Genomic DNA, 23,096 nt, shown 5'->3' with positions numbered 1-23,096 from the left:
TCGCGTTGAGGTGGCGAGTGTTGTGCCGGGTCACGGAATCACCGTCTACGGAAAACAAGCAAACCAGCAAGAAGGATGGATACCTTTATATAGGGAGAGAGAGAGAGACATACACGCAGTTACAACAACCGAAAGCGCGGCTCGACTCCTGTGCGTGATGCCGACTTCTCCGCTGGCCGAAGCGTGGACGGACTACAAAAAAAGTTTATCTCTTTTTCTTTGTGATTAGCAGCGAAGCGGGAGTTGCGCAAGTAAACCCTTCACGCACTTTATTTCGGATGAGTGAGGGAGCAAGAACGTCATCATCAACAGCAGCAACGGGCGGCTATGACATCTGCGTAGGGCTTGTATGCGGCGGCGGCGTGGGCCTTCTCTTTCTCCCGCTGCGGCGTGGATGTGGGGGCTCCTCGCCAAGACAACACGTTTCTTGCAGTACTCGCCTCTGTCTTTACTTTCCTTTTCTTGTGGGTACGTGGAGACGCCTCTCGCGTGTCGCTTCAGAGGCATGCACGCAACCGCGGTCTTCGCCATACGTGCAACAGCGATAGAGAGGACCCCAGCGCGGCAGCCACCGTCCGTTGCACACGCAACGACACACCATCTTCTCGCTCAGTTTCACTTTTTCCCCCTTTCGTTCTGGTCTTGATCCTTCCTTCATCACACACGCACACACACCCACACACATGTATATTGCAGTCCACGCTAATTCGAAGAAGGCATCCTCCGCCGTCGCCTCCTCCCTCCTCAATGACGATAGAAGGCCGATCCACGCCGCAAGAGAACCAACTACGTGTATAATGGCTGGAATAGATACATAAAGGGCACCCCTATAAATATAAATGTATTTATACGTGTTTGCAAATATGTTCATCTCAAAATCGATACAGACATGAAACTCACCTCGAAGTCACGAACACCGCAGCGTGGTGGAGTGCACAGCACTGATGTCGATGCCTCCGCTGCCGCCACCACAGCGGCTCGTGTTCTCCCCTCTTCCTCCTCCTCCTCTTCAGCGACCACGATCACAACCATAAAAGCCGCTGTCCGTGTGCGGCCACTCATCGAGGCGGAGCGGCACACACCCGGCAACGTAGAAGATGCAGCGGCATCCTCCGGCAACGAAGTAATTCGGGTCGTGACCGCGGCAGGAAAGCTCACCCGCCCAATGGAGAGCGCGTACACGCTGGAGGTGCTGCAGCCACCACCGCCCTCGCAAGCCGCGAGTGCAACGACGAAGTCAGCACGGAAAGGACGCGGCGCGGGCGTGGCCTCTTTTGCTTCCTCCGACGTTTCCGCGTTGAGAGCAAAGGCCTACGCGTTCGACTACTGCGCCGGCCCCTTCACCAGCCAAGAGGAGCTCTTCGCGATGTTGGACATGCCGGCGATGTGCGAGGCGGCCTTGTCGGGTCAGGTGGTGACCGTCTTCTGTTTCGGCCAAACAGGCAGTGGGAAGACCTACACGTTAAGTGGCCGCACCCTCGATGGCGCAGCGGCGGGGGAGACGGTCGGCAGCCCCGACGGCCCGTTGGTGTCCGAGGACGGGCTGCAGTACCAAGCCGCCGTGTACGTGGCGCGCCGACTGAAAGAGATGCGCCACGCTGTCAAAAAGAAACAGAAATTAGCGAGGGCAGATGCAGGCGCTTCGGACGATACGCACGACGGCATCGAGGGGCGGCCTACCGGTGCCTCGATCGTGGTCGCCAAGTGCTCCTACATTGAGCTCTACCAAGAGGCTCTTTACGATCTCCTGCAAGCGGACAGCCCCGAAACCGTGCGCTGCCGCTGGTCCGCCGTGGCGCAGTCTTTCTTCGTGGAGGGCTCCCTCTTGGTGGAGTGTAGAAACAAAGAGGACTTTTTGGCGGTGCTGCGCGAGGGCCAGCGCAATCGTCAGCGAGGCAGTCACGCGTTGAACCGCGACAGCAGTCGCTCCCACGTTGTCTTCACGATCTTCTTTGACGTGTCGGACGAGGCGGAGGGAGAGAAGGGAGAGAAGGGCGAAGACGGAGGTGTGCACGCTGGCGGCGCCATGGAGGGAGGTGCGAAGCGAAAAGGCCGTCGCTACGGCCGTCTCGTGTTTGTCGACCTCGCCGGCTCGGAGCGGCTCAAGAAGTCACAGTCCACCAGCGGAGCGGAGACGGGGTCCATCAACAAGTCCCTCTTCACCCTAGGCCACGTGCTGGAGCTGCTCTCTACCACGAATGCCTCCGCTGCTGCCGTGCCCACAACAGCGGAGAAGGCAGCCGCCAAGCCTCCCCCACCCTTCATCCCGTACCGGTCCAGCATTCTGACCCAGCTGCTGATGCACAGCCTCGACGGACACGGCCGCACGTTAATGGTCGCCTGCGTCAGCCCCAGCGTGCTCCACCTCGAGGAGTCCCTCCGCACGTTGCACTACGCGCAGCGTGCCCGTCGCATTCGCACAACCCCCGTCATGCACGTCGACGCGGAGACGCAGCAGCGGATGGCGCTGGAGAGGACGGTGGCGGAGCTGCAGAGGGAGAATGCGATGCTGCGTCGTGCGCTGCAGCTCCCGCGTGCGGGCCCGTTGTCGGAGGAGGAGGTGCACACATCGCTAGAGGCGCTGCTGCATGGTACTTGGGACTCGGTCGCACCAGCGACAAGAGAGAGCGCGACGGCGTTGTCAGCTCCTGCTGCTGCTGCTGGTGCGAAGAAGAAGTGGAGTACAGCGGCGGCGGTGTCACGTTCCACCGCCCCTCCTGCAGCGAGTTGCGCCGAGAAGCCACCGTGGAATTCAGACTCTGCGCCCCTTCACAGCCATTCGTCACCACCACCGTCACCGTCGCCGTCGCCGTCCCCTCCAACCGCAAACGGCGATGGCACGGCGACAGTGAGTATTTTGGCGCTGTTGGATGCGTTGCCGGATACCCGCTCCATCACGTGAAGCACGACACCTCCGTCCCTTTCCCCCCTGCGTCCTTTATTGGTGGGTCCCGTGACGGAGGTGTGCTTCCTTCCTTTTCCGGTGTTTTGCGCATTGATCGCTGCTGCTGGCAAGGCGGAGATGTATCAAAAACGATGCATAAACATACCTATAGTTAATGTGGGTGGGTCGCTCGGCTTCTGGGTGCGCTGCTCTCCCCTTCTGTTTTAGTTCTGACTGCGTCAATTCCATCAAGAAGCCGAACGCTCAGGCGGCTGCACACCCCATGTTGTGCGCGCGTGCAGAGGCCTTTTCCATGAGATCGCCAACGGCTAGAGCCGTTCATTCCTCTCTTCATCGTTCTCTCCCCCTACTCCTTCTCTCCTTGCCTTCCAGCGTCACCGGAACATCGACCGCTTCGCGCTTTCCCACCTACTCCACACAAGTTACTGCATCTCCAAGAGCAGTCTATTGCACGCCAAAGAAACGAACCGACATACATCTATTGCTTTTTAAGAATTTCTTCCACATGCGGCTTCTCACGCACAACTTCCTCGCGTGTCTGCAGTGTGACACCTCCCCCCTCCTCCTCACCGCCACCGACGTCGAGGAGATCCCGGTGGAGTACGACGCGGAGTTCACGCGACGCATGCTGGCGCGCATCGACTACCCAAGTCTGCGCACGACATTTCACAAGCTGAGGGCGGCACACGATCTCGTGCGAGGGCACTCGGGGGAGCTGCCGGCGACGTTGGACGGGGCCGACCTGACGGATGAAAGCGAATTTCTCCGGTGCGCGCACTACGCGCTCAACGTAATCGCCGTGAAGAACGGTGCGCTGCAGTGCCCAGCGTGCAAGACGACGTACGCCGTGCACGAGTTCATTCCGAACTTCGTGCAGGAGAACAAGTGAGACTACGAAACAGAGAGGCAGCAGCAGCAACAGCAACAGCGAGAAGATCTGTCTGACTGCTCTGCTGTTGCTGGTTCAGCTGTTGCTGGTACGAAGCACCGGGTGGCGCCGGGTCCCCTGCTTCCTCTTCCACCCACCGTAGTGTGGTGGCAAACGTGAAGGAGGTCTGTTGCGGCCGCAGCGTTTGCTGCTGTTCGCGGTGGTGCTGTGTTGTGTCTGAAGAAGTGACCGTTAACGCGTGTAATTCAACTGCGATTATTCTTCGTCTTTTTCTTCTGTAAGTTCTCTGTTCTCTGCGTGCGGGTCCGCAGGGTCAGTGAAGGGTCATGCCGAACGTGCTTCGTGGCGGGGTGCACGTGTCCCTCTCGGCACCATGCAAGTTCTCATTAAAGCTTCTGCAAAGAAAAACGCGAGTTCAAACAGCTGGAAGGTGAAATCGAAGTACGATGCGGCCGTGCTGCTGATCGAGGGGACGCGAATTGTGGCGCCAGCACTTGAGGCGGGACGCTAATGCGTCCTTCTCCCCCCCCCTCCTCCTCCGTTCTTCTCTTTCCTCTGTTTAAGCGGTTTCGTCGCTTCATGTAAGCTGCGTCTGTCGCCGAACGTTTGCTGAGGCGAATATGTGGTCCATCGCGCCGTTAGTTTTGAGGTATCAGCAAGTGTCTGAGATGGCCGTCTCTTTGTTGTACATATCGTTTACTGTAACTGCGTATCTCTCTGCTCTTTTTCTTACCTCCCTCCCCCTCTTCAAAGTGGCGCCACCTCGCACACGGGCAGCTGCATAGAAGCGCATCTTGCTCATAGATTACCGATCGAGGGAGTACGGCTGTGTCGCCGTACATGTATCGAAATTTCATTGGATTATAGAGGTAGCGTCGGTGCGTCTTTCTTCTAGACACACCGCTGTAGCGCGAAGGAGCCGACGTCGTCAGCATTTATGTGCTTCTGCTCCGCACGTCGCGGACTCTTCCCCCTTCTCTTATTTATACAACACATAACAAGAGCGTGCACCAGCGAACTGGACAGCGCAACGACACCCACCGTTCACCACAGCAGCACCACTATTCTCTGCCCGAGTCGCCATGTCCAAGCTGCTCCGCAAGCACCGCACACGCGACCTCACCATACTGGACCGCGTATACGAGCATATCAGCCTGCCGCCGCTCATCGTGGCGGCCATCGACACACCTGAGTTTCAGCGCCTCCGCACGCTGCACCAGCTCGGCGCCTCCTCCTTTCTCTACCCCGGCGCGGTACACACGCGCTTTGAGCACAGCATCGGCGTCGCCCACATGGCCCGCACCCTCCTCCTCAACTTTCAGCATCATCAGCCGGATTTAGGGCTGAGTGAGGTGGATATTGAGCTCGGGATGTTGGCCGGCTTGTTTCACGATGTCGGCCACGGTCCCTTCTCCCACTTGTTCGAGGACGTCGTCTCGGGCCGCTGCGGGATTGAGTTCAACCACGAGGACATGTCGGAGCGCATTGCACGGCGAGTGTTGGGGGACCTCATCCCCCGTGCCCACGTCGACGTCGTCGTTGGCCTGATGCGCGGGAGGCCGATGCCGGGCATCACGTACAATGAGATTATCAGCAACAAGCGCAACGGAATTGACGTGGACCGGTTGGACTACTTCATTCGAGACTCGATGTGCTGCTTCGGCAAGCCAACCGTCGACGTCCGCGTGAATCGGCTTTTTAACTCGGCGAGGATGGTGTGCGAGGGTGGGCAGTGGCAGCTGGCGTTCGAGCAGAAGCTGGCCCTGTCCCTGCGCGAGATCTTCACCCTGCGTGCGAAGCTGCACAAGAACGTGTATCAGCACCAGGTCACCAAGGCGATCGGACACATGATTGGCGACATCATCCACGCCGCGGCACCGTACTTCACGGTGGGCGGACACACCTTGGTGGAGTGTGCGCAAGACGAGACACTTTTTGTGAAGCTGGGCGACTGGATTCTGGAGGCGATCGAGGCGAGTGAAAGCCCGCAACTGGCGGAGGCGCAAGCCATTCTGCACCGCCTGCGCACACGCGATTTGTACCGGGTCGTGTACTCCAGTGCGCTGGACATCACGCAGCGCGAGGCGTTGTCGACGGTGGAGTGGCACTCCGTCCTGCTCGCACACGCCCACCCGTCGTTTCCGTTCACGAGCAACGACTTCATCGCCGAGGTGGTGGTGATTAACCAAGGCAAGGGCGCCGCGGACCCGCTGGAGTCGGTTCTCTTCTTCAACCCAAAGAAACCCTCGCAGCCGCTTACACGGCTAAAGCAGGCAGAGGACGTAAAGCACAGCAGCCCGCTTTTCACGCCATTGCAATTTGAGGAACGCACGTTGATGGTGTTTGAGCGGCGGCCGACCAATGGCGCGGTACAGCGCGCGTGCGAAGCGCTCTGCGCGGATCCGGCTTTTACCGCGTTCTTCACGGGGTCGCTCCCCTTCTACAACGTGAAGTGAGCTGGCTACGACTGTGGGAAATTACGTGTTGCGTACAATCTCTCTCCCTCCCTCACGCACGCACGCATGAGCGGCGCTAAAACACGATACCACCTAAAAAGGAGGGAAGGAAGACTCAAAAGGAAAGGCTGCACTTTCATCTGGCGTTGTAGACGCCCTTGCAGTGAATTATTCTTTCGATGCAGCCGTACAAGGCAAAAGAACCCCCCCTCCCTCATGCCGATCGTTATGCATCTTGGCGGAGCGCAAAGCTGGTGGATCTCTTGGGTTCTTGTCTCCTCCGATTCTTCCCTTTCCTTTCTTCTTTTCCTTTCCCTTTGTGATCAACACTCGTGTTACCGTGCAAAACGGGCGCGGCAGAGGAAACTATCGACCACTATCGTGCGCTGCAGCGCCGACGCAGCAAGGCACCTCCGCAGAACACCCAATCCACCGGCTGGCAACATCGGGAGGAGGAGGAGGAGGAGGCGGAGAGAAGACAGGAGGCGACAAGACGCAAACAACAGCACAACAACAGCCAAAAAGAAAAGAGAAGAGAGATGCTACAGCGAAGTCGCTGCCTGCTCGTGCGGCTTCCAAAGACCCGCCGCCCCCGTGAGCGGCCGTGGGAGATCTTCAATACCCGCGACTACGGCTTTCACGAGGGCTCGCAGAACTACTCCATGTGGTTCGGCACGGCGATCCTGGTAACGGCCATGCTGGGGTTTGAGGTCTATCAGCAGGTGCGGCGAGTACTGCAGCGCGGGGATTCCTGCCCGGCCTGCGAGGCGGCGCGGGAGCACTACCGCAAACGTGTGGAGGAGCGTGATAAAGAGATCGATGCGGCGCGGCAACATGACGAGACGATGCGCCTCTTTCGCAGCTCCGCGCGGAGGTGAAGCCCCGCCTTCTCTTCCCGTTCTTTCTTCTTCGCACGTTTTTTTGTTTGTTTTCTTGAGTGTCTGCTGAAAGAGCGTGGGCGTGCGTGTGTGTCTGCGTGGTACGCCCGTATCCCTCCAAAAGAAAAGCAATGGAGGATGCTTTCAGCCTCCCAAAAGGGCGCGTGCGTCGCGGGTGGCGGCGACGGGGAGTTGCTCACTGCAGCTTCTCTCCTACGTTTTTTTTGGGTTTCCACACATCTCCACACAAACGCTGATCGCCTTTATGAAACGCATGAGTTTGCTTGTGCGCTTAGAAGACATAAAAAAGTGTCCAGCGTACGACAGTGCTGTTCGATGGGGAAAAAAGGAAATGAAAAGAAAAGCACGTGCTACTGCTGCTGAACTGTGGCGGCGCCCTGGAGCGTTCTTCTCATGGAAGGGACCTCGGTGTGTTTCGCGCTGATCCCAAAGCGCGGCGTCTCTCCACATCAACTCGTGGTTTCGAAAAGAAATGCGTACACCGTGCTCTCGTGTTCTTTTGTTATTCCTCTCCCTTTTTTTCCTCTATTCCTTTTCTTTTTCCTTTTTGAAGTTTTAAGATTCACCTCGTCGCTTTCCATTGCAGTTGACGTAGCAGCAAAGCGAGAGCGTCGTCACGTGTGTTCTCTGCCGTCCTATCTTTTGCCCCTTTTCAGGTTTTTCTTTCAGATCTATTCCTCCTCCTCCGTCATCGTTATTCCAGCGTTCCGTTCTCGGCGAACACACGCATTCACTGCCCCGATCCCATCCCAGCTGCCACCATGATCGAGGACCACTCCGAGTACGGGCACAGCTACTACCCGAAGAAGTTAGCCACCTCCGTTCTTACGCTGCCGCAGCAAGGGGCGAGGCAGCAGCAGTGGAGCCCGTACCAAGACAACGGCGGCACGACGGCTGCAATCGCCGGAAAGGATTTCGTCATCCTCGCCGGCGACACGCGGCTGAACGGCGACTTCTGCCTCCACACCCGCCACGATGAGAGCAAGATCTTCCAGCTGACGGACCGGACCTTCATGGCGAGCAACGGGATGCAGGCGGACCGGCTGCAGCTGCAGCAGATGCTAAAGTATCGCATAAAGTGGTATCGATACAACAACGGAGGCAAGGTGCCCCCAACGAAGGCGATTGCGCAGCTCATGTCCACGATGCTGTACCATCGGCGGTTTTTTCCGTATTACACGTTTAACATGATCGTGGGACTTGATGAGGAGGGCCGCGGGGTGTGCTACAGCTACGACGCGGTGGGCTCGACGGAGCCCTTCACGTACGGCACGCGGGGCAGCGCGGCGAGCTTTGTGGAGCCGCTGCTGGACTGCTTGATTATGCGACAGCACATGACGGGTCAGGCGCCGGCCGATATGTCCAAGGAGGAGGCGCTGGCGATGCTGAAGAACGCCTTTACCGGGGCGGCCGAGCGCGATATCTTCACGGGCGACTCCGTGTCTTTCTTCACCATCACGAAGGACGGCGTTCAGCGCGAGAGCTTCCCGCTGCGCAAGGATTAGCGTGCGGGAGCGCGAGCGAGGCAAAGCGAAGTGGAGGGCGAAGTGGAGGCTGCGCCGCGCGGAGTCTCTTCTTGTCACCTCTCTCCTTATTATTGTTATGCGATGTTTTTTCTCTCTCTTTCTTTTCCAATGCTGAGTGTGTCCTACGCGTTTCGTCAGCCAGCGAGGGAGAAGCTTCCATCGTCTGCGATTGACTGCGCCAACTACTATTCTCATGAGCACACCTTGTGTTGCCGTTTTATGGTCTTTGTACGCTGTTTCGTGTAGCTCTTGTGCGCTGTGCCTTTCTTCGTCCTCTGCGGTTTCGGAAGGTGTGTTTGTCCCTTAGAAAGGGAAAGAGGCGACGCATCAACAGTGGGGGTGCGTGCACGGCGGCCGCACGCCCGCCACACACGCGTGTTGTCTTTCTTTTTATTTTACTTTTTATTATTATTATTGTCGTTCCATACTTTGTTGTCCAAGCTACAAGCCGCACGCACATCGGGGAGAGGGAGCGAGCAAACTTCGTGCGCGCTGCCGTGGATTGTGCGTAGGCGGGCGGTTGTCGCGGCGATAGGTGGAGGAGCGGGAGAGGGGGCGAGAGGAAGGCGGTCACCGCTTGGCTCACCGATGTTGCTCTTTGCTTTTTCTATGGATAAGATTGCGCGGGTCTTGGGATCCAGCTCGCTGTGGGGCGCCTGTCGCGTGCGCTTCGTGACGTGCGTGGGGAGTATCTCGCCCGTTGACTTTTCTCATTTTGGAAAAAGAAAGTTGGGTTGTGCCATTGGGGCAGTCCCAGTCGTTGTCTCTGCCGACACAGATCGCCGCTTACTTGTTTCCTCCAATCTGATCTCTGCCCCTTTCTTTTTGTTTCCGAATGCGTCGTTGCTCTGCATTTCGGAGGACGGCAAGGCAGCCACGTATATATTATACCCACAAAATATAGTTGAAGTGTTTTTGTCGGGATCGAGGAACGGCACCGACGTGGCCAGAAGCAATACCGAAAATAATAATAGTATACGAAAGAAGTACGACAATCACGCATACGCGCACAACGCACCACATCGTGGACCTCTCCTTTCTTTTTTTCCCAGTCCCTTGCCGTCCCAACTAGACACGCTTCCTCACGCCTTCCCAACTTTATATAAAGGTCCGCCATGTCCAAATCAGCGTCGTCCAAGAAGTCCAACATCGTGGCCTTTTACGAGGTGCACGACGCGCAGTACGGCCTCCTCAGCCCCCTCTCCCCCACCCCACTCGTCGTCCGGCACGTGCAGTACCCCTCCCTCCACCACTACTTCTTGTGCGAGCGCTTCAAGGACACGCCGGCCGAGCAGTGGATATTGGAGGCGACGACGGTGTGGTCGCTTGACCGACTCGTCAAGACCGCTGAGGCGGAAGGCTATCAGCGGAGTAACTGGAATAAAGTGAAGGTAGACGTGATGCTGCTCGGCACGTATCTGAAGTTCAAGCAAAACGAAGCCGCCCGCGCGGTGCTGCTGAATACGCAGGCAGCGTTGCTGCTGTACCACACGACGACGGATGACTTTTGGGGAGACGGCGGCGATGGGAAGGGAAAGAACGTGCTGGGCACGGTGACGATGGCGGCGCGGTCGCGCTTACTGGCGGACCAGGAGCGTCAGCAGCAGCTGCTGCAGCAGCAACAGCAGTCGTCACTTCCGCAGCCGCAGCAACCGCCGTCGAGTAAGCGCGGGGAGGCGAGTACGCGAGCGGTGAAGGTTGGCGCCGGAGCTGCTCGTGCCTAAGATGGGTGGTGGTGATGGCAGTCCCGTGCTGTGTTGTTCGTGTCTGTTCGCCCTCTCCTGCTTGTGTTGGTGCTTTCTCTGCTCGTTCTTCCAAGCGTTTTTTATTATTACTGGTTTTGATGTTGTTCTGGGGTCGTGCGCAGCTGCCTGCCCGTGTGCTCCCCACCCCGTAGCCCCGGCGGGTGAAGACGAAAAGGTGATGCGACAGAGGTAGAGGACGCCGCGTGATGGCGCGACTTCTTTTACTTCTGGCGTTGTTCAAAAAAGAGCCTTTTGTGTTCTCCCCTCCTGTTTGTGGCTTCACACGTGTTGCCCGCTTCATTTACCCCCCTCTCTTTAGGTGATGTACAGTAGAACGGAGGGCGGACGGCGAAGGATCGCCTGTCCTCACACACATATATATATATATATACATATACATATTCATCAAGTCGGCCTTTGCACGGAACGGGATTAACTCCTAAAAGGGGCTCCTCTTTCTGCGGGTGGCAAGAACAAAAGGAAGTGTGTCTTCCTGCGTGTGGCGAGGGAAAATAGAAACAGACAAGGTCGTCTGTGCTTCGTCTTTCAATTCCAATCAACTGGCGTAGACAGCGGCGGAACGCCTCCTCTTTGTTTGACCGACTTGGCTATGCCAACCTGCCTGGCCTCTTTGCAGTATCCTGCTGTTCAACATCTTTACCTTTATATACATATATACATATATATATATATATATATATATGTATTGAAGCTCTCTCGAACTCCCTCTCTAAGGAAAAAGAAACGTCCCTTTCTTCTCCAACCCGATTCATTTCATACATCTTTCTTCTGCTGCTTCTGGCGCTGCTGCATACGTGCTCGGCGTGGCCCCACCGCTGCTGCCGCCACTACCAACTCCTTCTCTCTCTCTCTATTGGATAAATCCTCCTCGCATCGCTTGCGTTAACGAAGGAGAGCAAAAGAGCCTTCTTTCTTCTTCTTCTTCGCTGCCTTTCATCAACTACGTGTCGACCTCTGCGGTATTCAATCAAAAAAGAGAAACCCCTTTTCATTTCGCCCAGCCGATTAAGCGGTGTCGTCCAACCACGACGCTTTTCTTCCCCAACAGGCGCCCTCGCAGCATCATGCGCGCCGTCGTGGCCCTCGCCCTCCTCGCGGCGGTGATCTTCACCGTCTGCAACGTGGTCTCCGCAGAGCCGGTGGTGACCGACAAGGTCTTCTTCGACATCACCATCGGCGACGAACCCGCCGGCCGCATTGTGATCGGTCTCTTCGGCAAAGAGGTGCCCAAGACGGCGGCGAACTTCAGGCAGCTCTGCACGGGCGAGCACGGCTTCGGCTACAAGAACTCCATTTTCCACCGCGTCATTCAGAACTTCATGATCCAGGGCGGCGACTTCACCAACTTCGACGGCACCGGTGGTAAGTCGATCTACGGCGCCAAGTTCGAGGACGAGAACTTCAACGTTAAACACTTCGTCGGCGCGCTCTCCATGGCCAACGCGGGCGCGAACACCAACGGCTCGCAGTTCTTCATCACGACGGCCGCGACGCCGTGGCTGGACGGGCGTCACGTCGTGTTCGGTAAGGTGGTGGACGGCATGGACATCGTGCGCCGCATCGAGCGCACCAAAACGAATAACCGCGATCTCCCGGTCAAGACGGTGAAGGTGGTGGACAGCGGCGTCGTGGCGTAGAGGCGAAGGCCCCGCGCGGGAAGAAGGAAAGGGAAACAGACGCCCGCCAACGCGTTTGCGTGTTTTTTTTTCTTTGGTGGTGTGTGCGCGAGTGTGCTCAGGCACTGAGCTGCCCACGTACACGCACGCCAACGTGGGGGTGGCCGCCACCGCCGCCACCGCCGCCGCAGGAGCAACCACGAAGAAGCGGCTCTTGTGTGCGCACCGTTGTGCACTGTAAGACAGCGCAGAAAGGAAAAAGACGGAGGTAAAGCGAAACACGCTCACAAACAACCCTTCTTCTCTCTCTCTTGTTTTGTGATTTTAATGGGCTTCGAATATCGCAGAAAGTGGAAGAAACAAAAGTATAGTATCCAATGAAGCAGGTGGTGAGTTGGCGAGGCAAGTGCTTTAGACTTCCGAGGTGCTGCTGTCGTGTCGGGGTGTAGACCCCCCCCCACCACACACACAGGTGGCTTGACACAGCGGCGAAAGGACGATGACCAGAACAGATGCCCATGCGCGCTCTCTCGCATTACCGGAATGAAATGAAAAGGAGCTGGTAGAATTTTTACTCTTCGTTCGTTCAAATTCACGAGTTCTCGTGGTGTTTCCCACTAACCATTCAAGTTGGGAGAGATGTGACTGCCGCGGGTCTTTCCGCACCGCTGATCATCCACGCAGCGGGAAATAGAAACTGATAGCCCTTTTTCTAAATATTTTTTTGCTGTCTCTCTTTCCCCCCAACGCTCTCCTTTCTACTCTTCGTCGCTTAATCTACTCGCCGGCTATTTTTCGCTGTGTGTTGCATGAACGTCTCCCCCCCTCGCCCCTCCCCGCAGCTTTTAAACAATTCGCTGACGTAAACACATAAAGTTGTTGACGCCAGAGGAAGCCCCCGAAATAAACGAGAGGCTTCTTCCTTCTGGTTGCGGACTGCGCGTGCGTGCGTGTGTGTGTGTGTGCCTGTCCGCCCAGCTTGCTTTTTTCTCTTGCCGGTCTGGTGATAAAGAAAGCGCGGGCGCGACGTGGACGTTGCTGATCTTTAGAGGGCGCAAATACAACCAGCCGACTCGCTCCACACGTGCAACCAGCAAACTCAACTGCGTCGTAGTCCCCTCCCTCCCTCCCCTCTGCTGCTTTCAGACGGTCAGGAGCAACAGTAACCACCAGAATACAGCAGCGAAAAAAGAAGATCACCGTTGTACGCTTCTCCTTTGATTTCCCTTTGTGTAAGCTTCTTTTTTTCTTCTTGGTTTTCTTTTTGAGAGGAACTCAAACGAACCTTTTAAAGCTAGACTAAATTCTTTATTTCTATGAAGAAGGGAAACACTCTTAGTGGAGAAACGTGCTGATGCGCTACTCGTATTATAGGGGACTCATCCACGAGGAGCGCCGCAAACGTGGGCCGCACTACGGCCGACAGGCCCGCATACGTCAGCTGACAGTCCTCACCGTTCTCCTGCTCGGGCTGTACGTTGCCTGCACCTACAACATTTGGCGCCACCCGCGGCCCATTCAACACGTGTGGATTGATGATGTGTTGGTGGAGGTGATCTCTGAAAACTGGATCGATCACGCGCGCAGTGGTCTGCTCTGCCTCGGCCTGTGCTGCGCGGGGCTGCTCGGACTAGCGTACCTGTGCGCTGGCGTGCGTGTTTCCAGTGCCTCCCCGGTGGACGGCGCGGACGGCGCAGCTTCTCGCGCACGCGAGTCGCGTGGAAAGCGTGGTGGGCAGAAGCCGGAAAAGGACATCTCAACGATTGCGGTCCCCGCCTGGGCTCGCCGTCGCGCGGCGGGGCAGCAGCCGATATCCCTCACCTCGATGGAGGCGTTGCGCCACACGAGCGACGGCGTCGGCGCAGCGGCCACCGCTGCGGATCGCACGAGCGCCTTCGACGAGCGGCGCCCGATGCGCACCGACAACGACCTCAACGCCTTTTTGGCCTACGAAGCCGCACACGTCCGGCAACAGCAGCGGCAGCGCCTCTCCGTCGCTGACGGCGCTGGTGTGCGCTACCGCGGCACCGCGGAGGACAACATCTGTCAGAGCGACGTCGATGTCGTCGGTAGGGATGCGCTGAGCGTGACCTATGAAGGCGGCGGGGTACAGCGCCGCTCCAATCGCAGCGGTGGTGGTGGTGCGGACTCTGCGGCAGCCGCATCGTCTTTCCCGTTTGCCAGCGTCGGTGCCGCACCGACGCCCTCCACGCTGCCCTGGGCAGAGCTGGGGATTTCCCACGTCGATGAAGCCTTGCAGCGCACGCGGGAGTGGATGAGCGACGTGTGCCGCAAGCTGATCGACGACATAGACCAGTGCGACCGCTGGTTCAACGAGCACCAAATCGAAGCCTACGACTGCCACCACTCGCTACAGGAGCTGCTGCCTGCCCCGACTGCCACCGCCGCAGCCACGGCACCGTCGCAGGCTCGGCCCGGCAGCTGGTGGGGCACGACGAGCGCAGCACCGTCTTTCAGTGTGCCAGCAAGCCCGCAACTCGAGTCGAAGCTGACCGCCCTCCTACGCGAGAAGGCGTACTGCCGCCAGGCCCAGCAAGGGATGCAGGAACTCGACACCGCCCTCCGCTACGACCAACGACTGGCGCTCGAGGCGCGGCTGGACATCAGCGGCACCTTCCCCTCCCCCGCCTCCTCCGTCGCGCAGCCCACCAACGCGGCTTTGACGGCGATGCGCGAGTACGTCGTGGACCGTCTACGCACCTTTGCGAAGCAGCGATTTTTGGTTTCCTACCACGCGAGTGGCGGCGACGCGGCGACGTGGCGCAGCGGGTACCCGTGCGACGCCCATCTCCTCCTGCACGTCCTGCGCGTGTCCGTAAAAGGACTGAGCGAGTACGTGCGGTTTGGGTATCAGACGGGGACGCAGACGCAGGACCTCGCCTTGTGTGTCGGTGACACCGGTGAGCCGTACTTCTACGTGCGCTTTCGGCAAGGCAGCAGTGAGACGTTGCTGCCGACACGACAAGGGCCGACGTCGCTCATGGAGGCGGTATTGGCCTTTGCCGCAGTGATCCATACATACCACCGTGACGTGTTCGGAGGCGTTCGTGGGACCGTAGACTTGGCGGAGGTGGGGCTGCTGAGGGCGGTGGCGGAGAACCGTCCATCGGACTGGGGAGTAGGGGCTGATGCGGAGTGGTGAGGTGCGTATGGGTGGGTGGGTGCGTGTGTGGATGCACACTCACATACACGGTGCTTTCTTGGCTTTTTGTGGGTTCTATCTCTCTCTTCTTTCCGTTTTGCGGGAGGGGCTTCACGTGCTTCACGGGGCCACAAGGATCGCTGCGGGGATGGCGTTCAAAGGGATCAAAGTAAAAGTAAAAGTAAAAAAACATATACAAGGAAATGTAACGGACCGGCTCAGCACGATGTGGGCAGTGAGCCGTGAATTCTATTATCGCGTCTGCGCCTTCTTCTCTGCGTGCGCGTGCATCATCGTCGCTGCTCCGGCCGTCGGAGGCGCCGACGCATCCAAACTCCGCCTGCCGTCGTACATCGCGCCCGAGACAAGCAAATGCAAAGACAAGGGACGCTTCTCGTTTCCTCACGATAGGCGTAGGTGCGAATGGCGTCTTCGCAGTGGTTTTACCTTGTCTGTTGCGAGACGCACGGACACGCCTGTTGACTCCTTCTTAAACTGGCCTACGTCTCTCCTGCCTGTGTCTCCTTCTTTATCCGATGTGAAACGGCGCCTCTCCGCTATTTACGCCGTCGCTCCCGTCACTCGCTAGCCTGCCCCTAACGCTATCATTTTTCCCTTCTCCCTCGGTTCAAACAGGCGTCCGTGCGGCTCCTATATTGTTTCTCAGTGCTTGATGGGGGAGAAGTGGGCAGCGCAAGACAGACGACGTTGTCAGCCCCTTTTTCTTTTTTATCCGAATCCATTTCACTCCCTCGTGCCCGGCATTGGCCACGCGAGTGCAGTGAAGGCGTAACTCTAATCTTTTCTGTTGCTCGACTTCAACTCACACACACACACAGACACATTCCTAACGATATCTCCCCCATTTTCTGGGCTTTTTTTGTTCCTCCTTGACTGCCTCGCGGTGTATTCGCTGCTGCGCAACACAGGCCTTTACTCCTATTCCTATTCCTCTTGCTTGCTTGCTTTCTTTTCTGCTGTTCCTCTTGCTGATTTCAACTATATTATTATTCCTGCTTCCAACCATCTGTGAGCACTTCGTGCAGCCTTGGTGTTCTTGTTCAGACGTTAGCCGCGCCCCCTCCATCCTCCCAAACGTATTCCCTTCGTCATATCCTCCCTCTCACACGTACCCTTTCCTGGTTTCCACGCCATGGGCAGCACCGCGCATCCGCAAGACACGGCGAAGGCGTCCACGCCGAACAACGCCGTCGCAGACACAGTGGGGCACAAAGAGAAGCCGAGGCCGCAGAGGGCAAACGACGAGGTTCCTCGTCAGCGCACCGCCTCTGTGGGCCACGGCTTCCAGGTGCAGGGCTCCGTTGCGGACTTCGACCCGGGCACGCTCAAGACGGGCAGCGTGTCGGGCAACTTTGCCCTGCCGATGTCGTGGCGCAAGCTGAACTACAGCGCTGGCGAGCTGCGGATTCTGTGCGGGCTGACAGGGACCGCGCTGCCTGGCCGCTGCCTGGCCATTCTTGGCTCGTCCGGTGCCGGCAAGACGACGTTCCTGAACGCTATCTGTGATCGGCTGGCGGAGGACCGACACCTGAAACTGAGCGGCCGTCGACAGCTCGGCGATGTGGAGTACGAGCGGCACTACCGCAAGGCGATGGGCTTCGTGGCGCAGGACGACATCGTCTCGTCGCTGTCGACGCCGTACGATGCGTTGTGGTTCTCGCTGCGCACGCGTCGTGGCACTGACCGCGCGGAGACGGAGGCGCGTGTGCAGGAGGCGCTGGAGGTGCTGCGCCTGCAACACTGCCGCGACACGAAAATCGGCATTCCCGGTCTGGAGGCCGGTCTGTCCGGTGGCGAGCGGAAGCGCTGCAACATCGGCATCGAGCTGATCGTGGACCCGAAGATTCTGCTGCTGGATGAGCCGACGTCCGGCTTGGACTCCGTGACGTCCGCAAAGGTCGTGCACCTGCTGCGGCAGCTGTCGCGGATGGGCCGCACGATCATCTACACGATCCACCAGCCGACTGCGGAGGTGCTGTCCTACTTCGATGACCTGATGCTGATGACGCAGGGCCGCGTTGCGTACCACGGCACGATGGCTGCCTCGCTGGGCTACTTCGAGTCCATCGGCTTTCCGTGCCCGGAGAAGTACACGCCGACGGACTACTTCATGGTGATGCTGCAGGACCCCGTGACGAGCACGATCCTGATCAAGCGGTGGCGCAAGTACCTGAAGAACGGTCCGCGCAGCCCGCACACGGCCGCGGTGCGTCTCGCGAAGAGTCGCAGTGAGTCGAGTGCGGCCAAGTTTCTGGACGCGTACATCAAGAAGTTTGGCAGCTCGCCTTTTGTGCAGTTCTATGAGCTGACGCGTCGCAGCGTGATTGAGATCTCGCGTGATCGGCTGTACATCTTCTCGCTCGCCTCTCAGGCCACATTTTTTGCCGTTGTGGTGGGCCTGGTGTTCCTTCACGTACGCGACAACGTGGAGGGCATACAGGATCGTGAGGGCATGCTCTTCATGACGGTGATGAACCGTGCGATGGGCTCCACCTTCATCATGATCGACGCCTTCGAACGTGTTCGCGCCGTCTACACACGTGAGCAGCAGGCTGGCGCCTACTCGCCGCTCTTATACTACGTTGGTCGCAGTCTTGCCGAGTTCCCGCTGCAGATCTTCTTTATCTTTGTGGAGTGCGCTATTCTCTACTGGATGGTGGGGCTTTACCGCAAGCCTGGCGAGTTCTTCTATTACTTCGGCGCCATTTCGATGGTGTCGCAGGTAGCCAGCGGTCTCGGTTTTGCGATATCTTCCAGTTTCCCATCCCTGTTGATTGCCGCTGCGATGGCGCCCCTTATCCTTCTTCCTCTTGCGATGGCGGGTGGTCTGTTTGCGAGCACGGAGCGGCTTCGCCCCTACTGGTACTGGCTGGAGAAGCCGTCCTTCATGCGCCACGGGTACATCCTGGTGCTTCGAAACGAGCTGAACAATGTTCGCAACGTGGCCTGCAACAACTACAATAAAGGTGATGCCTATTGCATCAACCAGGCACGCGATGGCAAGGTTGTGCTGCGCCTTCTCGGCTTCGACGGCGATCCACAGTCGACGGACGTGTGGATGTGGGTGTCGCTGGCCATCATGTTCTTCTTGTGCCACATTATCAGCGTCATCGCTCTTTCTAGGGCCGGTCATGCGAAGACTTAGGCAAATCTGCATGTGTATCTCGGTGTGTGTGTGTGTACCGTTGTGTCTGTTTGACGTGGGCGGTGGACGTTTTATTGTTCGCCGAATCTGAGGTGGCCACGCTTCCGTTCGGTGTTGATCTTACGTAATCGATAGCCTGTGGTGGCGTGGCTGTTGTCTCTCCGCTCCTCCGCTGTTATTCTTCTTCTTTGTTCGTTTCGGTGTTGGTTTTGTTGTCCCGCGCAACCTCGTTTGGACGGGACGGAAGTGAAGCGAGAGGAGGCGTCTGTTATGTTATTCTATTCTATTATTATTATTTGTAATTCCCTCGTTGTCTCACCTAAGTGAATCGAAGCGCGTCATGCCTGATTTTCTTCCATTGTCTTTTAGTAAATTTTCTCCTCTACTTTTCCGTACTTGCGTTGAACGAAGTTTCAAGTTATTATTGACTCAGAGTAACGTTGGATTGTTTTTTTTTTTTTGTGAGCCTGCGAGGGGAATGGAAGGGACGGAAAAAATGAGTTGAATGTGATTGGCAGCGGAGAGATTGGCGGATCTCGGTCATTTAGGGTAATGCTCTAAACTATCTTCTCCTTTTCTATTACCTCCTGAATCCTGGTTCTTCCGTATTCTGGTTTGCCTGGCACAGTTGTTTTCAGCATCGAGAGAAACTCCGGTTTTTCGCTGAAATCCACCCGCCCACCCCCGGTCCCTCCCACGACAGGGACCCATGGGATCCTTAAAAAGAACCATGAGTTTTGTTTTCCTTGCACTTCATAATGCGATACTCTCTGAGAAAAAGTCCGACGACAAACACGACAGATAAAGAAGAACGGAATTGGGGCAGATACTAGATAGTGAAGAAACAATGAGTAGCCTTGATGGGGACATTGATGCCAGGTACTCGCTAGTTATGTATTTCCCTAAATGTCGTGCAATCACTTCGATTCTTGACTTCCTATCCTTCTTATTCTTGATCTCTAGCGGGAGTGGACCCCGCTCTAAACGGGTTGTCCAGCGCATGTGTCAGCAGCGCAACGGAGCACCCACCCGCGCGCATTAAGGTTGTTGATCGGTACTGGTTTCTATATTTGTATATGATTATATATATAATTATGTGTAGATTTGAATTCCGTTCTTCTTTTCCCTTTCCGGTGAGGCGAAGTGCGCGACGAAGCACACAAGCGCGGACGGCGCGTGCCGTCTGCCGTCGCAGCCTCAACTCCTGCTATTTTCCTACTGCTATTTTCCTTTCGTGTTGTCTAACGTGGTGTAATGCGAGGTGACGGCGTCTCTCGATCGGCGTGCGGGCTACCTGCGGGAGTCGTGAAGAAGCGGCGAAACAGCGCAGGGAGGTGGACAGAGGCGCTCTTGCATGGGGAGGCTGTCGAACGGAGTTTTGTACGGAGTTGGGGGGCACTACGCATTGGTGCGTGGTGTGCGGTGGTTTGACTACTGTGTATGACCAGCGAAATCCTCGACGCACACTGTACCGCGAGTGCGGCCTAAAAAGAAGAGAACAGAGAAAACAGGGGAAGTGATAAAGGAAGCCGCTGCTTCTTTTTCTTTTCCCCTTTCACCCGCATCTGTTGCACATCACAACGGTTTCTCGAGGTGCCGCACATGACAATGGGGAGCTGCTTGCCTGCACTCTCTCGCATCTGTGTCTCTGTGCTTGATGTGTGGAAGACACCGTGCTCCTCGTAACCGCGGCGTAACGCATTACGTGCTTGCACCCTCCGTTCTATCTCCCTATGGCCAAACAACATAGAAGAAAACAACAACAGCAACAAGCAAAAACAAATGTTGTAGCTGGTGATGTATTCCCATTTTTTCCCCCGTTCTTCTCCATGAAACGAATCTCGCTCTCCCCCTCTTGCCTTTCCTCTGTCTTCTCTCATTCGTTTTCTGCTGTCTGCTGTGCTCCTGCCCGTGTGAACCCTTCCGGGTCAGCTGCACGCACAACGGTCAAGCCCAGTGACGCTTTCTGCTGCTTTTGTCTTCTTGCGTTCGCCCTGTGTACGTCGACACCCACAACATCTCCCCCCACCACTTCGTTATTATTAGTGTTTTCTCCCCCATTCCCCTCCCCCGCAACGCACGTTCGAGAGAACGCGCGAGAGCGAGCTCATCGGCCGGGACTTCATCTTCTTCTTTTCTTCGCTTCCACTTTTGTCGCTGAAACCTCTCCTCCGTGCGACCTGCCTCTCTCCCTTCTCGCTTCGTTGGTGCCTGCCTCGTACCGCCTTCTCCTTCTCCGCCACATCTCATTTTTCTTGATTTTCTTCTTGTCATCATCATTGTTATCTACGGTAGTGCGATATACGTCCGCTTCCTTTCGTCGTGGCACTGACCTTGTCCTCCTTTACGCCTCTTCCTGCCCTTGTGCTCAGTACATACCTGCCTTCCAGCTCCTTCACATCGTGTGAGACGGAGGAGGCCACGTCCAAATACATACATACATACGAGCATCTCGAAAACATGGAGGGAGGAAACCCACCTCCGCGGAACCGTCCGCAGCCGCTGGCCAACGACCCTTTTGATGAGGACGAGATCGCCAAGAGGGCAAACGACGAGGTCCCTCGTCAGCGCACCGCCTCTGTGGGCCACGGCTTCCAGGTGCAGGGCTCCGTTGCGGACTTCGACCCGGGCACGCTCAAGACGGGCAGCGTGTCGGGCAACTTTGCCCTGCCGATGTCGTGGCGCAAGCTGAACTACAGCGCTGGCGAGCTGCGGATTCTGTGCGGGCTGACAGGGACCGCGCTGCCTGGCCGCTGCCTGGCCATTCTTGGCTCGTCCGGTGCCGGCAAGACGACGTTCCTGAACGCTATCTGTGATCGGCTGGCGGAGGACCGACACCTGAAACTGAGCGGCCGTCGACAGCTCGGCGATGTGGAGTACGAGCGGCACTACCGCAAGGCGATGGGCTTCGTGGCGCAGGACGACATCGTCTCGTCGCTGTCGACGCCGTACGATGCGTTGTGGTTCTCGCTGCGCACGCGTCGTGGCACTGACCGCGCGGAGACGGAGGCGCGTGTGCAGGAGGCGCTGGAGGTGCTGCGCCTGCAACACTGCCGCGACACGAAAATCGGCATTCCCGGTCTGGAGGCCGGTCTGTCCGGTGGCGAGCGGAAGCGCTGCAACATCGGCATCGAGCTGATCGTGGACCCGAAGATTCTGCTGCTGGATGAGCCGACGTCCGGCTTGGACTCCGTGACGTCCGCAAAGGTCGTGCACCTGCTGCGGCAGCTGTCGCGGATGGGCCGCACGATCATCTACACGATCCACCAGCCGACTGCGGAGGTGCTGTCCTACTTCGATGACCTGATGCTGATGACGCAGGGCCGCGTTGCGTACCACGGCACGATGGCTGCCTCGCTGGGCTACTTCGAGTCCATCGGCTTTCCGTGCCCGGAGAAGTACACGCCGACGGACTACTTCATGGTGATGCTGCAGGACCCCGTGACGAGCACGATCCTGATCAAGCGGTGGCGCAAGTACCTGAAGAACGGTCCGCGCAGCCCGCACACGGCCGCGGTGCGTCTCGCGAAGAGTCGCAGTGAGTCGAGTGCGGCCAAGTTTCTGGACGCGTACATCAAGAAGTTTGGCAGCTCGCCTTTTGTGCAGTTCTATGAGCTGACGCGTCGCAGCGTGATTGAGATCTCGCGTGATCGGCTGTACATCTTCTCGCTCGCCTCTCAGGCCACATTTTTTGCCGTTGTGGTGGGCCTGGTGTTCCTTCACGTACGCGACAACGTGGAGGGCATACAGGATCGTGAGGGCATGCTCTTCATGACGGTGATGAACCGTGCGATGGGCTCCACCTTCATCATGATCGACGCCTTCGAACGTGTTCGCGCCGTCTACACACGTGAGCAGCAGGCTGGCGCCTACTCGCCGCTCTTATACTACGTTGGTCGCAGTCTTGCCGAGTTCCCGCTGCAGATCTTCTTTATCTTTGTGGAGTGCGCTATTCTCTACTGGATGGTGGGGCTTTACCGCAAGCCTGGCGAGTTCTTCTATTACTTCGGCGCCATTTCGATGGTGTCGCAGGTAGCCAGCGGTCTCGGTTTTGCGATATCTTCCAGTTTCCCATCCCTGTTGATTGCCGCTGCGATGGCGCCCCTTATCCTTCTTCCTCTTGCGATGGCGGGTGGTCTGTTTGCGAGCACGGAGCGGCTTCGCCCCTACTGGTACTGGCTGGAGAAGCCGTCCTTCATGCGCCACGGGTACATCCTGGTGCTTCGAAACGAGCTGAACAATGTTCGCAACGTGGCCTGCAACAACTACAATAAAGGTGATGCCTATTGCATCAACCAGGCACGCGATGGCAAGGTTGTGCTGCGCCTTCTCGGCTTCGACGGCGATCCACAGTCGACGGACGTGTGGATGTGGGTGTCGCTGGCCATCATGTTCTTCTTGTGCCACATTATCAGCGTCATCGCTCTTTCTAGGGCCGGTCATGCGAAGACTTAGGCAAATCTGCATGTGTATCTCGGTGTGTGTGTGTGTACCGTTGTGTCTGTTTGACGTGGGCGGTGGACGTTTTATTGTTCGCCGAATCTGAGGTGGCCACGCTTCCGTTCGGTGTTGATCTTACGTAATCGATAGCCTGTGGTGGCGTGGCTGTTGTCTCTCCGCTCCTCCGCTGTTATTCTTCTTCTTTGTTCGTTTCGGTGTTGGTTTTGTTGTCCCGCGCAACCTCGTTTGGACGGGACGGAAGTGAAGCGA

At 57.3% G+C, this 23,096-nt stretch overlaps 10 protein-coding genes across 22 annotated transcripts; all 10 read left to right on the top strand.

The window, feature by feature from the left end:
* Positions 1-477: 477 nt before the first annotated feature.
* On the top strand, positions 478-2,902 carry ABB37_01876 (kinesin-like protein; the record flags this gene model as incomplete). Of its 2 annotated transcripts, none has more annotated exons than XM_015798555.1 (1): positions 478-2,902. In XM_015798555.1, the coding sequence occupies exon 1, from the start codon at positions 890-892 to the stop codon at positions 2,900-2,902; it is 2,013 nt and encodes a 670-aa protein (XP_015662033.1). In that variant the 5' UTR covers positions 478-889. The 2 variants fall into 2 exon arrangements, with proteins under 2 accessions (XP_015662033.1, XP_015662032.1); XM_015798554.1 differs by having other exon boundaries at positions 696-2,902.
* A 374-nt stretch (positions 2,903-3,276) lies between these two features.
* On the top strand, positions 3,277-3,794 carry ABB37_01875 (hypothetical protein; the record flags this gene model as incomplete). 2 transcript variants are annotated; one of them, XM_015798553.1, is made up of 1 exon in its annotated part: positions 3,277-3,794. In XM_015798553.1, exon 1 carries the CDS (start codon positions 3,411-3,413, stop codon positions 3,792-3,794), a length of 384 nt encoding a protein of 127 aa, XP_015662031.1. In that variant the 5' UTR covers positions 3,277-3,410. The 2 variants fall into 2 exon arrangements, with proteins under 2 accessions (XP_015662031.1, XP_015662030.1); XM_015798552.1 differs by having other exon boundaries at positions 3,327-3,794.
* A 752-nt stretch (positions 3,795-4,546) lies between these two features.
* On the top strand, positions 4,547-6,250 carry ABB37_01874 (hypothetical protein; the record flags this gene model as incomplete). Its single annotated transcript, XM_015798551.1, has 1 exon — positions 4,547-6,250. Exon 1 carries the CDS (start codon positions 4,877-4,879, stop codon positions 6,248-6,250), a length of 1,374 nt encoding a protein of 457 aa, XP_015662029.1. The 5' UTR covers positions 4,547-4,876.
* A 359-nt stretch (positions 6,251-6,609) lies between these two features.
* ABB37_01873 (hypothetical protein) lies at positions 6,610-7,128 on the top strand (the record flags this gene model as incomplete). The annotated part of the gene is made up of 1 exon (XM_015798550.1): positions 6,610-7,128. Exon 1 carries the CDS (start codon positions 6,790-6,792, stop codon positions 7,126-7,128), a length of 339 nt encoding a protein of 112 aa, XP_015662028.1. The 5' UTR covers positions 6,610-6,789.
* A 573-nt stretch (positions 7,129-7,701) lies between these two features.
* Positions 7,702-8,654, top strand: ABB37_01872 (putative Proteasome beta 6 subunit; the record flags this gene model as incomplete). 3 transcript variants are annotated; one of them, XM_015798549.1, is made up of 1 exon in its annotated part: positions 7,702-8,654. In XM_015798549.1, exon 1 carries the CDS (start codon positions 7,911-7,913, stop codon positions 8,652-8,654), a length of 744 nt encoding a protein of 247 aa, XP_015662027.1. In that variant the 5' UTR covers positions 7,702-7,910. The 3 variants fall into 3 exon arrangements, with proteins under 3 accessions (XP_015662027.1, XP_015662026.1, XP_015662025.1); XM_015798548.1 differs by having other exon boundaries at positions 7,709-8,654; XM_015798547.1 differs by having other exon boundaries at positions 7,744-8,654.
* Positions 8,655-9,517: 863 nt separating this feature from the next.
* ABB37_01871 (hypothetical protein) lies at positions 9,518-10,399 on the top strand (the record flags this gene model as incomplete). 4 transcript variants are annotated; one of them, XM_015798546.1, is made up of 1 exon in its annotated part: positions 9,518-10,399. In XM_015798546.1, the coding sequence occupies exon 1, from the start codon at positions 9,791-9,793 to the stop codon at positions 10,397-10,399; it is 609 nt and encodes a 202-aa protein (XP_015662024.1). In that variant the 5' UTR covers positions 9,518-9,790. The 4 variants fall into 4 exon arrangements, with proteins under 4 accessions (XP_015662024.1, XP_015662023.1, XP_015662022.1 ...); XM_015798545.1 differs by having other exon boundaries at positions 9,536-10,399; XM_015798544.1 differs by having other exon boundaries at positions 9,545-10,399.
* Positions 10,400-11,331: 932 nt separating this feature from the next.
* On the top strand, positions 11,332-12,078 carry ABB37_01870 (cyclophilin; the record flags this gene model as incomplete). 3 transcript variants are annotated; one of them, XM_015798542.1, is made up of 1 exon in its annotated part: positions 11,332-12,078. In XM_015798542.1, exon 1 carries the CDS (start codon positions 11,506-11,508, stop codon positions 12,076-12,078), a length of 573 nt encoding a protein of 190 aa, XP_015662020.1. In that variant the 5' UTR covers positions 11,332-11,505. The 3 variants fall into 3 exon arrangements, with proteins under 3 accessions (XP_015662020.1, XP_015662019.1, XP_015662018.1); XM_015798541.1 differs by having other exon boundaries at positions 11,335-12,078; XM_015798540.1 differs by having other exon boundaries at positions 11,337-12,078.
* An 820-nt stretch (positions 12,079-12,898) lies between these two features.
* On the top strand, positions 12,899-15,220 carry ABB37_01869 (hypothetical protein; the record flags this gene model as incomplete). Of its 2 annotated transcripts, none has more annotated exons than XM_015798539.1 (1): positions 12,899-15,220. In XM_015798539.1, the coding sequence occupies exon 1, from the start codon at positions 13,412-13,414 to the stop codon at positions 15,218-15,220; it is 1,809 nt and encodes a 602-aa protein (XP_015662017.1). In that variant the 5' UTR covers positions 12,899-13,411. The 2 variants fall into 2 exon arrangements, with proteins under 2 accessions (XP_015662017.1, XP_015662016.1); XM_015798538.1 differs by having other exon boundaries at positions 13,294-15,220.
* A 588-nt stretch (positions 15,221-15,808) lies between these two features.
* On the top strand, positions 15,809-18,386 carry ABB37_01868 (putative mitochondrial ATP-binding cassette protein subfamily G, member 2, putative (ABCG2); the record flags this gene model as incomplete). 2 transcript variants are annotated; one of them, XM_015798537.1, is made up of 1 exon in its annotated part: positions 15,809-18,386. In XM_015798537.1, the coding sequence occupies exon 1, from the start codon at positions 16,374-16,376 to the stop codon at positions 18,384-18,386; it is 2,013 nt and encodes a 670-aa protein (XP_015662015.1). In that variant the 5' UTR covers positions 15,809-16,373. The 2 variants fall into 2 exon arrangements, with proteins under 2 accessions (XP_015662015.1, XP_015662014.1); XM_015798536.1 differs by having other exon boundaries at positions 16,266-18,386.
* A 1,931-nt stretch (positions 18,387-20,317) lies between these two features.
* ABB37_01867 (putative mitochondrial ATP-binding cassette protein subfamily G, member 2, putative (ABCG2)) lies at positions 20,318-22,841 on the top strand (the record flags this gene model as incomplete). 2 transcript variants are annotated; one of them, XM_015798535.1, is made up of 1 exon in its annotated part: positions 20,318-22,841. In XM_015798535.1, exon 1 carries the CDS (start codon positions 20,847-20,849, stop codon positions 22,839-22,841), a length of 1,995 nt encoding a protein of 664 aa, XP_015662013.1. In that variant the 5' UTR covers positions 20,318-20,846. The 2 variants fall into 2 exon arrangements, with proteins under 2 accessions (XP_015662013.1, XP_015662012.1); XM_015798534.1 differs by having other exon boundaries at positions 20,681-22,841.
* Between the last annotated feature and the right edge of the window lie 255 nt (positions 22,842-23,096).

This window comes from Leptomonas pyrrhocoris (genome assembly GCF_001293395.1).
Source record: "Leptomonas pyrrhocoris isolate H10 chromosome Unknown, whole genome shotgun sequence".
NCBI classification, from domain to species: Eukaryota; Euglenozoa; class Kinetoplastea; order Trypanosomatida; family Trypanosomatidae; genus Leptomonas; species Leptomonas pyrrhocoris.
Note: the sequence above shows the minus strand (reverse complement) of the source record. Positions and strands in the feature narration are given on the sequence as shown.